Below are 12,143 nucleotides of genomic sequence, written 5' to 3'. Positions count from 1 at the left end.
CAGGACCCGCCCCCAGCGGCGCCCCGCCCCCGACGGGCGAGGCCAGGAGGGCGGGGACTCGGGGCCGCGCGTGCGCGCAGCCTGTCTCTTGGGTTGGGCTGTTCGCTGCTCTGTGGCCGGGAAAGGGGTCGCGTCTGCCTACGGGGTGCGTGGGCATCGGTGCGCCCTCCTGAACCCGGTAATCCGTGGGTGGGGCGAATCCGTGTGTGTAAGTGGGAGAGACTGCCCGCCCCTGTCTGGGTAGGTTTGTGAATAGGGACAGTTCTACATTTACTACAGCCTGTGACCAGAAAAGGGTCAGAAGGTGAGTGGGCGCGTGCGTGATTGCGCGGGGATTCCATACCCAGGGGACGTTTCCTGAGCTCTTTTCGCGGGCTTTGGGCACATTTAGGGCAGTCATGACCCACAGGCCTAGTAGCCCTTATGGTGGGAGCTCGGACCCACCTTCTACTAGGGAGCCAGCAGATGAACAGGATCTTTGGTGGCTTAGAGCCCCACCCAGAGAATGTGAGATGCCGAAAGAAGGAGGCGAAATATCGGTGGAACCTTGAAGGAGAGAATGTGATGACCCAGCAGAAAAGAGGGAAAAGTTTTCTGAGGAGAGCGAACTGCGCGTGCCAAGGCCCAGAGGTTAAAGGAAACTGGTGGGTCTGGAACTTCCAACTCCAAATGAACTTGTCTTCATACCTAGCAGCCTTTCCTTCCAGGCATCAAAACTGACTGCTGCTACCAGCCAATCAGCATCTTGTATTTTCGAAGCTCCTGTTATTGCGTCAGGGGTGAGCATATGACCCCAGTCTATCCAATCAGACTCTCTTCAGGGACTTCTTGGATGGAAAGATTGGAGGAGCCTCCTTTTGGAGGCTGGGGTCGCTGAGACATGATGGATGTGTGGCCTGCCTGGTATGTGATTGTCTTTGTATCACATATTTAACTAGTACATGCTGGGCACACTTATTTAATCCTGTTGACAGCCCCTGAGATAAATGTTATTGCCTCCATCATACAGATGAAGATTTTAAGGTTTGGAGAAATGACTTCATTTGGTCACAAGGCAGTGAGTGTGCTCAAGAACCTTAGATTCCTTTACTGGAGAAGTTGGAACAAAGGAGGGAAAGTCTTTTAAGCAGTGACCCTTGCCCCCTCCATCTATCTCTCACACCTCAGTGATAAGGTATGAAGGGAATCTTCTGGGATATTGGGGTTTGAGCCCTGTCCTGCTCAGCTTAAGATCTGGGATGTGAGCAAGGACCCCAAAGGCCAGCAGACTACCAAAGCAGATTCCATCTCCTGCTGAGATCTGGTTTCAGGCAGAAAGATGAGAAAGCTGCCTGTATATGTCTCCCATGTCTCTCAAATGAGTCCAGGGATGAACAGAGTATTCAGGGGCAGACTGGTTGTCCCTGTCTTTCTGATGTTTCTCAACACAAACACTTGGTTATTGAAATTATTATAACAGTTTTTTTCAGGTGAGTTAAGTGTTTAAAAAAAAGTAAGTAATAAGTTTTGTGTGGTGGTGCACTCCCAGCAACTTGGGAGACTGAAGCAGGAAGATTGCAAGTTCAAGGCCAGCCTCAGCAATTTAGTGAAGAACTAAGCAACTTAGTGAAACCCTGTTTCAAAATAAAAAATGAAAAGGGTTGGGGATGTGGCTCATTAGTAAAAGGTTCAATCCCCACTCCAAAAAAAAGTTAGTGATAAAAATACTGAAGATGGAGAACATTGTGCTCAGTGAAATAAACCAGACTCAGAAAATCAAGGGCCAACTGTTAGTTCTCTCATATGTGGAAACTAGAGTAAAATAAGGGAAAGGAGGTGGTGGCAGGTGGGATCATATATCATAAAGATATAGGGAAGGTCAATGGAATAGAAGAAGAAGAATAAGAGGGATGAAGAATGGAAAAGGGGAGGAAATATGGGGTTAATTTAACAAAATCATATTATAATCCTATATAAATATACCAAAGGAAATTTCTATATGTAAAAAGTACCAATCAAAAATAAATAAGTGAGCAAAAGGAAAATCAGAGTACATGTAGGAGAATAGAGGGAGGAGGGAAAGGAAAAGGGGTGTGGGGATTGAAATAAAATTCCTTGCATGTATGAGTTTGTCAAAACATACCATTTGTGTAAAGGAAGGGGAGGGGAGGAGAGATTTTATACATGCACTTATCACTTGAATTTGCACAGAATTCTTTGACATCTCTGGAAGGATCCCCAAGAAATTAGTAATATTGGAGGTCTCTGGGGCAAGGAATGGGGTTGTGGGGAAGACTTGCTGCTAAATACTTTTATACTTTGTGAATTTTGGGTCATGTGAAAATATTGTTTAAAAAATTAAATCTAAAATAAATCTTATTAAAGAACAGATGTGGAACTAAATAAAAGCAACTTTCATTGTGAGTGGAAAAAATGTAGAATAAAACCTTTCTTCCTTTTTCTTGCTCCCACCCCCCAAGTTAGCTGGGGAGAAGCCTGTGGCCAGAAGGGGGCAGATTTGGGTTTATTGGAGCTATTGGGAGAAGGGTGTCACTGGGAGTGAGGAGTTTATGTTGCCCTGGGAGAGCCCAGATCGAGAATGAAGACAGATTCATCCAAAAGCATCTCATCCACTATTTCAGAGAGAAAAGAACCTGGAAGCTGAAAGGGGCAAACACAGGCCAATCTAAATAATGTGAAAGACACTGGATTTCAGCATCAGCAGTGACAACCAAAAGACAATTAATAGAAGTGGAATTCTAAGTCCAAATAGCAGCCAAAAATAAAGGCAGGCTGGGGTGCGGTGGCGCATGCCTGTAATATCAGTGACTGGAGGCTAAGGCAGAAGAATTGTAAGTTTGAGACCAGCCTCTTCAATTTAGGGAAAACTCCCCGCTCTCCAGCAACTTAGCAAGACCCTGTCTCAAAAAATAAAAAGGGCTGGGGATGTAGCTCAGTGGTAAAGCACCCCTGGGTTCAATCCCTAGCACCAAAAAATAAAATGGGCTGGGGGGTATAGCTTAGAAGTAGTGGGCCCCTAGGTTCAATCCCAGTACCTGGGGTTGGGTGGGGATGGGGAGAGAAAGCAAAGGCAGAATGCAACCCTTTGAGACTTCCAAGGACTTTGGAAATTACCTCCAGGTCATCTTTTGTTGGAAATTTTGTTGAAGGATGCACTTCAGCAAAATGAGGGAATAAACCAAAACAGGCAGACTTCGACTCCAGGTAAAGGGTGCCTAGCCTAGGGAGATAGGAGCCTGGATGGTACTGAGGGAACACTCAGACCACTTCGGAACAGGGAGGATTGGGTTACCATAGGGCTCCACATGGCTCTGAAAACAAGTGGATAAACTGGACATCAGACTACTCATGATGTTTGGCTGCCCAGACTGTCAGAATGACTTGGGAAAGGACTTCCACCCACTCTAGGCAAGTCCAAGACAGTGGTGGGAGAATAAAGTGAGTTTGCTTTTTTCTTCCAATTTTATACTCTAAAAGCCTCTGAGTTGCCAGGCAGGGAGGCACATGTCTCTAATCCCAGTGAATCAGGAGGCTGAGTCAACAGAGGATCTCAAATTTGAGGCAAGCCTCAGCAACTTAGTGAGATCCTCAGCAACTGGTGGGAGCCTGCCTCAATTTTTTTTTTTTTTTTTTTTTTTAAATAAAAGGACTGGAGATGTAGCTTAGTGGTAAAATGCCCCTGGGTTCAATTTTTTTTCTGATAACACAGTTAATATTGTACTTTATTTCTTCCGACAATCTTAGCAAAAGTTAATTGATAATTTCATTTGTCTCATTTAAAAAAATTTTTTTTATTGTAAACAAATGGGGTACAACTTGTTTCCCTGTACATGAAGTAGAGGCGTACCATTTGTGTAATCATACATTTACATAGGGTAATGGTGTTTGATTCATTGTTATTTTTTTTTCCTTCCCCCCACCGCTTTTTTCCCTCTATACAGTCCCTCCTTCCTCCATTTTTGCCTCCCACCCCCCCCCCATTATGTATCATCATCCCTGGGTTCAATTAATACATGAAAGCGTCCAGTCAGGCTGAGGTTGTTACTCAGTGGTAGAGTGCTTGCATGTGTGAGGCACTGGGTTTGATCCTTAGCACCACATAATAAATAAAGGTATTTGGAAAAAGCCTTGAGCTTTTTCCAAAAAAAACAGGGGTGAGGAGGTGACCCCACAAACTGTCTCACTTTGGGTCCCTGGTCCATTTTTGTCATAATGACAAATGACAAGTGTCCTTAAGGGTAATTTTCTGTGGCTTTGTCCCCACCCCCTTGACAGCTGGATCAAGCACCATCTATCATTACTTCCACTATCATCACAGTGGGGGCTCAGTAGGACAATGCCTGGCTCACCTCCATTAACACAGTGCTCTTGTGCCCAGCATGGGCTTGGCACACACAGTAGGGTAGTAGGTTAGCCACCACACTGCTATGGAACTGACTCATCTGAGGGAAGGGGTGTTGAGCACAGTTCTCTGCTCTAAGAACCATCCTCCTTGGGCTGGAGGAACTCCAGATGGGGCAGGGCTGGCTGCATGGAGGAAGTGGGATTAACTAAGCATGGTCTTGGACTTGGGAGTGGAACATAGCCGTTCCTGGGGGCTTTGGGCTGTGGGGCTTTGAGTTTACTTCCTGGAGGAGCAAAGAGGAAGAGAAATCCCTTGGGGTTGGGGTGGTTTGAGTCAGCTGCGCTGTCAAAAAGGAAACAGCACAGCTCAGATCATAGAGACTTCCCCTCTGTGGGCCTCAGAGTCCTCCATTACAAAATGGAAATAGCAGTCATGCACAGGGTGTTAGACTTAAGTGACATAAGAGTGACAAGTTGCTCTTAAAATGTAGATATGAAAGCAGACACTGCTGCTGACCCTATGGCGATAGCTAGCTGGGGATTAAGACACAGAACCATCTTATCTTCAGCCCAGATGAAAGTCTTTCCCCCAGTTCTGAACTCTGACTAGCTGGAACCTTTGGTGGAGATCATGGACTCGCCTTTAAATTCCCATAGGTTCGCTCACTCTCTAGTGAATATCCTGCTGTCTGTCCACAGAAGACATCTTAATTGGAGGAGCAGCCATTTGGGAAACTAACCCCTAGGACAAGAGCAGCCTTTCAGGGTGAGGAAGACCGGGATGACCACTAATTGCCATCTGGGGGTGGAGATGCCAGGCTGGGGGTGGGGGTGAGGAACGGAGGCCTCCTGAGCTAACACTAAGTTCTTCTTACACACACTTACTCAACGTGTCAATCTGACCCTTCCAAGGACATCCTGTCCCTATCTTCCCCTTGCGTAAGGTACCGCCCAGCAGAAGGCTTGAGGCTCTGCCGTGGACGGGGGCCCCGGCGCCTGCTTTGAATGACTCCACAGCCCCTTGGGTAGAGGAAGGGACTTCCCCCTTTCAGAGACTAGTGCTCCACAAGCGTGGGTGAACATGCGATCCTGTGACGCACAGCAACTTCTCCTCTCTAGGCGTCAGTTTCTTGTCTGTAGAGTGGGACTGATAACAGCGTTTGCTTCTTAAAGGATCCACAAGTCCGAGAGTTCAGGCCGCGTACACATTTCAGGCCGGAGGTGGGGTTGGGCGCGTCTCCGCCCCGCCCCGTCACCGCCCCCAGTCCGCTTCCTCCTCCCAGGGGCAGTCCCGCCCAGCCCTCCGGGTCCGCGCTCCGCGGCAGCCCCCTGCCGCCGCGCCATGTCTGCCGGCTGGTTCCGGCGCCGCTTCCTGACTGGGGGTCCACTTCCCGCGCCGCGGCCGCCGGGGCCGCGTGCCAGCCCCGTACCCTACCGGCGGCCCCGCTTCCTGCGTGGCTCTGGCTCCAGTCCAGGAGCCGCCGACGCCTCGCGCCGCTCGGACGCCCGGCCAGTGCGCAGCCCAGCGCGTGGCCGCACACTGCCCTGGAACGCAGGCTACGCCGAGTGAGTGCCCCCGATCCAGGATACCCTTGTCCCTGGACCCCCCACCTCGGCCCCCGCCTTATCTAGTCTGGGCTTTTCTGCTGCTCTAGAAAACAGGCCAACGAACGAAGTGAGTGACACCCCCACCCCACTTGTAGATAACCCTTACTTGTCCTCAACTAGTGACTCCTTATCCTACCCCAGCATTTTCTTTGGGTCTCCAACCTTCCTAAGAGAAGAGTGGTGGTTGGGAAGGACTTGCACCCTAAGGCTTCCAAGATGAGGTCGAGAGACTGTAGAATTCCAGCATTCTGGGACTTGGGAATCCCAAATCCCCACCCTGCCACGCACATCTCATCCTGGGTTGTATGGCCTATGCTGTATGGAACAACTAGGCTGGGACAGGGGATAGGAGAGGGAACCCCTGATCTCCCTAGACAATTCACCCTTACTTCAGCCCTGGGTCAATAGACCCTGGAGGGCCTGGGCCCTGACTTTAATCTTAGTCACAAAACCACACAACATGAAACTTGTAAGTGTACAGGTGTTTGTCAGGAACAACACCTGAGAGCTGCTGCCCCCTTCTGGGGTCTCTGTACCCACGGGGACATGGGTATGTCACTGACCTGAACTTTTTCTGACCTTAGGATCATCAATGCAGAGAAATCTGAGTTCAATGAGGATCAAGCTGCCTGTGGGAAACTGTGCATCCGAAGATATGAGTTTGGATCTGAAGAGGATAGGGAATGGTTGACTCTGTGCCCAGAAGAGGTAAGTGCAGACAGGTCTGAATCCCTGTTATAGGCTGGGACCAGGGTATACAGGCTGAGGCTCTTGCCTTGCTGCCCACATCCTAGTACAAGGTAGGCCAGGGGGCAACTTGGGGAGCCTGGCAGAGCCTGACATGGAGGCCCTTTCTATGCAGTTCCTGATGGGTCATTACTGGGCACTGTTTGATGGGCACGGTGGTCCAGCAGCAGCCATTCTGGCTGCCAACACTCTGCACTCCTGCCTGCGCCGGCAGTTGGAGGCCGTGGTAGAAGGCATGGTGGCTGCTCAGCCCCCCATGCACCTCAGTGGCCGCTGTGTCTGTCCCAGTGACCCCCAGTTTGTGGAAGAAAAGGGTATCAAGGCAGAAGATCTGGTGATTGGGGCCCTGGAGGGTGCCTTCCAGGAATGTGTGAGTATGCCCTTTGGGAATAAGGGAAGGTTTTGAAACCAGGGACCTGAGTGGGGCATCTCTGCTTATCATAATCACCCCAGATCCTTGGACTGGGTAGACAAATTGCTTTGTTTCTTGTCATTGTCATCCTAATCCCTCCTGTTGGCTCCTTCTACTACATGCTTTTATTTATTTTTTGGTAGATGGAATTGAACAGGGCCTCCTACATGCTAGGCAAGCACTCTACTGAAGCCCTGCACTAAGTGCTTTTTCTAAATCACCTCATTGCACATGCTACTAGTCCTTGGGGCAAGGGCTAATTTCTCTTCCTCTGTTTTGAGTAGCATTTCTCATATCTGCACCTTCTAACCACAGGGATTCAGGAGTTGTGACTGGACTTTGGGCTGGGACTGCTGGGCCTACTGTTGGAAAGTGAACTATAGGGTGGGATTGGGGAACAGTTGTATGGTGGCAGTAGAGGTGGCAGCTAAGATGGCCTCGGTTTGCTCCAGGATGAGGTGATCGGGCGGGAGCTGGAGGCCTCAGGCCAGGTGGGCGGCTGCACAGCTCTGGTGGCTGTGTCCCTGCAGGGAAAGCTGTATGTGGCCAATGCTGGGGATAGCAGGTGAGTTCCTGGAGCATGGGCAGGGGTGGGGTGGGCAGGAGAAAACTAGAAACAGTGGGGACGATGAAAGGTGACTGGAAGTGGAGGTTTATAAACGGGGAGAATTGAATGGCTGAGTTGTTTATACCTGGCGTATGTCAAGTGTGACAGATGCCAAGGAGAGCATCACAGGGCCCTCAAGTACTAGCCTGAAAAACTGAGCCTTTATCCTGAAGGCAGTCATGAAGGGTTTTGAACCAGGGATTGGTATGTCCAGAGCTGACTCCTGATGGTGAAGAGGGGCTGGCAGGAGAGTAGCCATAGGTGAGGGAGGAGGTCCCTCTAGATCTCTCCTCCTCCTCAACCCCATCCAGGGCTATCTTGGTGCGGAGAGATGAGATACGGCCGCTGAGCTCTGAGTTCACTCCAGAGACTGAGCGGCAGCGAATTCAGCAGCTGGTAGGTACCTTCAGCAGGGGGAGGCTGTGGATCCCCAACTCCTGGATCCAGAGCCACAAGGGGCTGTAGAAGGGAGCCTGACCTGAGCATGGCCTCTCTACCCAGGCCTTTGTCTACCCTGAGCTTCTGGCTGATGAGTTCACCCGACTAGAATTCCCTAGGCGGCTGAAGGGGGATGACTTGGGGCAGAAGGTTTTGTTCAGGGACCACCACATGAGCGGCTGGTGAGCTGGATTGGGTGGGGGGCACGTGGTGGGTAGGGAGAGGCTCATTTGTGGCAATCCCCCTCTTCCTAGGCAGGGTGGGCACTATGAGGGTACAATAGCTGGGCCCTGGACTGGGAGATAAGTGAGGTGTAGGGCTTGGGCTGATGCTGGCTCTGCTTCTGGTAGGAGTTACAAATGTGTGGAGAAATCAGATCTGAAGTACCCACTGATCCATGGACATGGCAGGCAGGTCAGTATCTAGTCCCCCTTCAAGAATCTCCATTTACTTGCTCCCTGAAGATGGGAGTTCCTTTGTCCCTTAGTGGTTCTATGACTAGAATCCTGGGGTCTGTTCCCTTGTTTCTCTTTCAATGCACAGCTCCTGGGGGCCACTGGGTAGCCATAGGTGAGGCTACCCTTTCCTGTGTGCTCAGCAGTGCCAGGGTCTGGCACTTGGCCATTTGTTGGAACTGTCTGCTATCACCTCACACCCACCTTTGTCCTCAGGCTCGGTTACTGGGAACACTGGCCGTCTCCAGGGGACTGGGAGACCATCAGCTTAGAGTCCTGGACACAAACATCCAGCTTAAGCCCTTCTTGCTCTCTGTCCCACAGGTGAGAGGGCAATATAGTTCAGCTTCCATCTGCCTTTGGACAGGGAATGAGCCTGGTGGGAGTCAGGAAGGGAGCATTTAAGGATCCTCAGGCTTAACTTGCAGGTGACAGTGCTAGATATGGACCAGTTGGATTTGCAGGAGGAGGATGTAGTTGTCATGGCAACTGATGGGCTCTGGGATGTTCTGTCCAATGAGCAAGTGGCATGGCTGGTACGGAGCTTCCTTCCTGGGAACCGAGAAGATCCACACAGGTATGTAGATGCTACGGATCTGCCAGGCCAGAGTTGGTGCCAGCAAGCAACACGTAGTTCAGCTAAAACAGCACTGCCAATGAACCCAATTTAGGGCAGGTAGCCAGGATCAGGGCTATCTCAAACTTTTCAGAAAGGAGTAGTAATTGTGGGTCAGAAAAAAACCTTTGGGTTGATTTCTGTGGTGCCACCAGGCTTGTTGCTTGCTAACTTATAGCTGGACTACATTTTTTGGGTCCTCCAGATGTCTGGCCCTGTGCAGAGAGTTCTCCTGGAGGGTTGGCCTTGTCCCTTTGCTCTGCCTCCAGAGTATATCTGCATGATGGTCTTTACAGGTTCTCGGAGTTGGCCCAAATGCTGATACACAGCACACAGGGGAAGGATGACCATCTCACAGGGGAAGGGCAGGTGTCCTACGATGACGTCTCTGTGTTCGTGATTCCCTTGAACAGCCAGAGCCAAGGGGGCAGTGGCTACTGACAATTCTGACACTGTGTCCAAGAACCACTCCAGAGTTATTGCAGTATGGACATGCCTCCTCCACTATGGCCAAGGGCCTGCCTATTTGTCCTGTCCCCAGCCAGAGCCCAATGTTCCTGCCTCCCACCCAGGTTCATCTGTTTAAAGGGGATTATTTATACCAGGCAGTAAGAGCTGGAAGGGTACAGAGAGCCCATCCCACCAGGTCCTGCCTGCCTTTTGCAACAATCACATCACTCTGGCAGAGGAATATGATTTCCTACAACTTAGGAAACCCTTGTGAGGCTCCTCAGACAGGATCCTCAATAGCCCAAGAATTATTCTCACTTTAAGAGACACCCATGTCAAGAATATTAGTCAAATGCCACAAGGGGTAGGAGCGTGTGTTGGATCCAAGTTTCCCAATCCACAAATGTCAGGGCATTCATTTAACAATCCCCAAAGTTCATGCATGGTACCCAGTAGAAAACCTTGGGCCCATCTTAAAGATAGCGCTGGAGGAGACACCAGCTTAAGTCCTGCCCTGCTCTCTACTTTTGGAGGGCATGGGCCCTACAGCTAAAGTTGGGGGAAGAGCAAAAAGGGGCAAGAGGAGCTCCCAGAGTTGGCTGAGCAGGGAGTGCTTATCACTACCTCTGGCCTGGCCTCCTAACTGGCTGCTTCCTTCTGGCCCCAGGCCTGCCCTAGTCTCACCCCCAATGCCTTTGCTTTGTTCCTTATCACCTTCCTATTATTAAATGTTCCTTTGCAGAAGAGTCTGTGTGAATTGTGAACTGCTTGTACAGCTTGGATTATGGGCACCTTCCAGTGGATTAGTTTTAGCTCCACCATACAAGCTTGCATATGATTAGAACTGTTCTCTTTGCAGCCTCCCTAGTTCTTATCTGAGTGAGCCCCCACCCCTGACTGTTGTCCAAGAAATAGAAAGGAGGCCTTTACTTCCACTGTCAACTCAGTTTCATGTACCATAAGGGCTGCTTTTTCACTTGATTTTGAATGCATACGCCTATTAACCTAGATTTAGTTAGAAACATGTTAAGATCCCTGGGCTTGATGAACAGCTTCAACTTCTCCTCAAGGCCGTTGGCATCTATAACTTACTCAGATAGTGTTTGAAGGACAAGGCAAACCACCTTCATGACTTCAGCTTTACCTGAGTTCCTGGATTCACTCCTACAACTAAGGTGAATTTTGCCAGTCAAGTCTTCAACTGCAGCAGAAGATTCAATAAAACACATGTTAAAACTTGTGCAGTTAACTCATCTGTGAGGCTCTCAGACTCCCTTTCCTTTGTTGCCCTTTAACTCATTTTAGATTTCATTTCTTATAGGTTGTTCAGCAGGATAAACTATTATCAGATATGTCCTATTTTTCATGTAATTGTGTTCCACAGCCCAGGATTTCCAGGCCTAAATCTGGCCCCACCTGGGCCCTAACAAAATTGTTAGTCCTTGAACCTCTGGGCAGCCTACTATCAGGCAGCTGGCAAATGCCAGAATGCTGTCCTACCAGCCTAAAAGAGACTAACTTCCTTCTTCCTCAGCATAGCCTTCCCCCTTCTCCCTGAGCAAAGCGTGGGCAACATCCTGTCCCTGCCTTTTCCCCACATCAACTGCTGAACCAGCTCACCCCCACAGCCCACTAGTCTCACTTCCTGTCTGTTCCTGTTCTTGTTCTGTGCACAAGGCCAAAACTCAGGGAGTGGGGGCAACAGGTCTTTCAAATGCAAGGAGACCAAAGTGAAAGTGGCCGCTGAAAGGGCAGCTGTTCTGACTGATTTGTCCATATTTACCAGCAGAAATAAAAGCAGCAGCAGCCCTCCTACCAGACCATGAGGGGGGTCTCTTCCTCGAGTACTCTTGAATCAGGAGAACCTATCCAAGGACAACCACACACAAGCCTTCTATTAGAGTCCCTAGCCAACCTCCAAAGTGGTATAAAAGTGGCCAGTGGCAGGTCCAAGAGTTTCATCTGCTCTAGTTCAGAAAGTCACGCAAAACCAGAAGCAGTAGGCCCCAGGAATTACCATCTCACCAGGTTAGGCCTTCTGTCAGACTTGGTACAAAAGCCACCAAAGGACTCACTATCCTTGCCCTCCAAAAGCCAGGGCCCAGTAGGGGAAACTCAGTCCAAGAAGTTGTCGGTCTGATCAAAGGTTGAAATTGTGGGGGTGGGGGTGGGGAGATGCAAGGGAGACTGACATACTCCAGATAAGGTCTTAGAAGATCAAGATTGGCTTAGGCTTGCCTTTAACAGTCACTCATTTCTGGCCCAGTGGATGCCTATTAGAGCCTAGAGGTTCCCACTAGGCCACAGGCCTTATTTAGCAGGGGTTCCAACTATCCATTCACACAGCATTACATGTGAGCCAAGAGAAGGAATGGTAGACAACCCATCCCTCCCTCCCTCCCTCCATCCCTTCCTTCCTCCCTCCCTCCCTCCCTCTGGGTACAAGACAGACAGTACTATAGAAAC

At 49.8% G+C, this 12,143-nt stretch overlaps 1 protein-coding gene across 4 annotated transcripts; it reads left to right on the top strand.

Annotated features, from left to right (window-relative positions):
- The first annotated feature begins 5,598 nt into the window (after positions 1 to 5,598).
- On the top strand, positions 5,599 to 10,932 carry Ppm1m (protein phosphatase, Mg2+/Mn2+ dependent 1M). 4 transcript variants are annotated; one of them, XM_047565212.1, is made up of 10 exons: positions 5,604 to 5,910; positions 6,537 to 6,660; positions 6,815 to 7,069; positions 7,564 to 7,676; positions 8,030 to 8,114; positions 8,220 to 8,338; positions 8,507 to 8,570; positions 8,828 to 8,935; positions 9,040 to 9,188; positions 9,524 to 10,927. In XM_047565212.1, the coding sequence occupies exons 1-10, from the start codon at positions 5,687 to 5,689 to the stop codon at positions 9,666 to 9,668; spliced, it is 1,386 nt and encodes a 461-aa protein (XP_047421168.1). In that variant the 5' UTR covers positions 5,604 to 5,686; the 3' UTR covers positions 9,669 to 10,927. The 4 variants fall into 4 exon arrangements, with proteins under 4 accessions (XP_047421170.1, XP_047421169.1, XP_047421168.1 ...); XM_047565215.1 differs by having other exon boundaries at positions 5,885 to 6,019; positions 9,524 to 10,926; XM_047565214.1 differs by lacking the exon at positions 9,040 to 9,188 and having other exon boundaries at positions 5,599 to 5,910; positions 9,524 to 10,932.
- The last annotated feature ends 1,211 nt before the right edge of the window (positions 10,933 to 12,143 follow it).

This window comes from Sciurus carolinensis, chromosome 9 (assembly GCF_902686445.1).
Source record: "Sciurus carolinensis chromosome 9, mSciCar1.2, whole genome shotgun sequence".
NCBI lineage: Eukaryota > Metazoa > Chordata > Mammalia > Rodentia > Sciuridae > Sciurus > Sciurus carolinensis.
Note: the sequence above shows the minus strand (reverse complement) of the source record. Positions and strands in the feature narration are given on the sequence as shown.

What these genes read in the sequence shown, in the direction of transcription:
- Ppm1m (XM_047565212.1), top strand. Translation starts at nt 5,687, where the DNA reads ATGTCTGCCGGCTGGTTCCGGCGCCGCTTCCTGACTGGGGGTCCACTT. An exon ending in AGGGTGCCTTCCAGGAATGT is followed by an intron (nt 7,070 to 7,563) that starts GTGAGTATGCCC and finishes GGTTTGCTCCAG; the next exon opens with GATGAGGTGATCGGGCGGGA. An exon ending in TCTTGCTCTCTGTCCCACAG is followed by an intron (nt 8,936 to 9,039) that starts GTGAGAGGGCAA and finishes CTTAACTTGCAG; the next exon opens with GTGACAGTGCTAGATATGGA.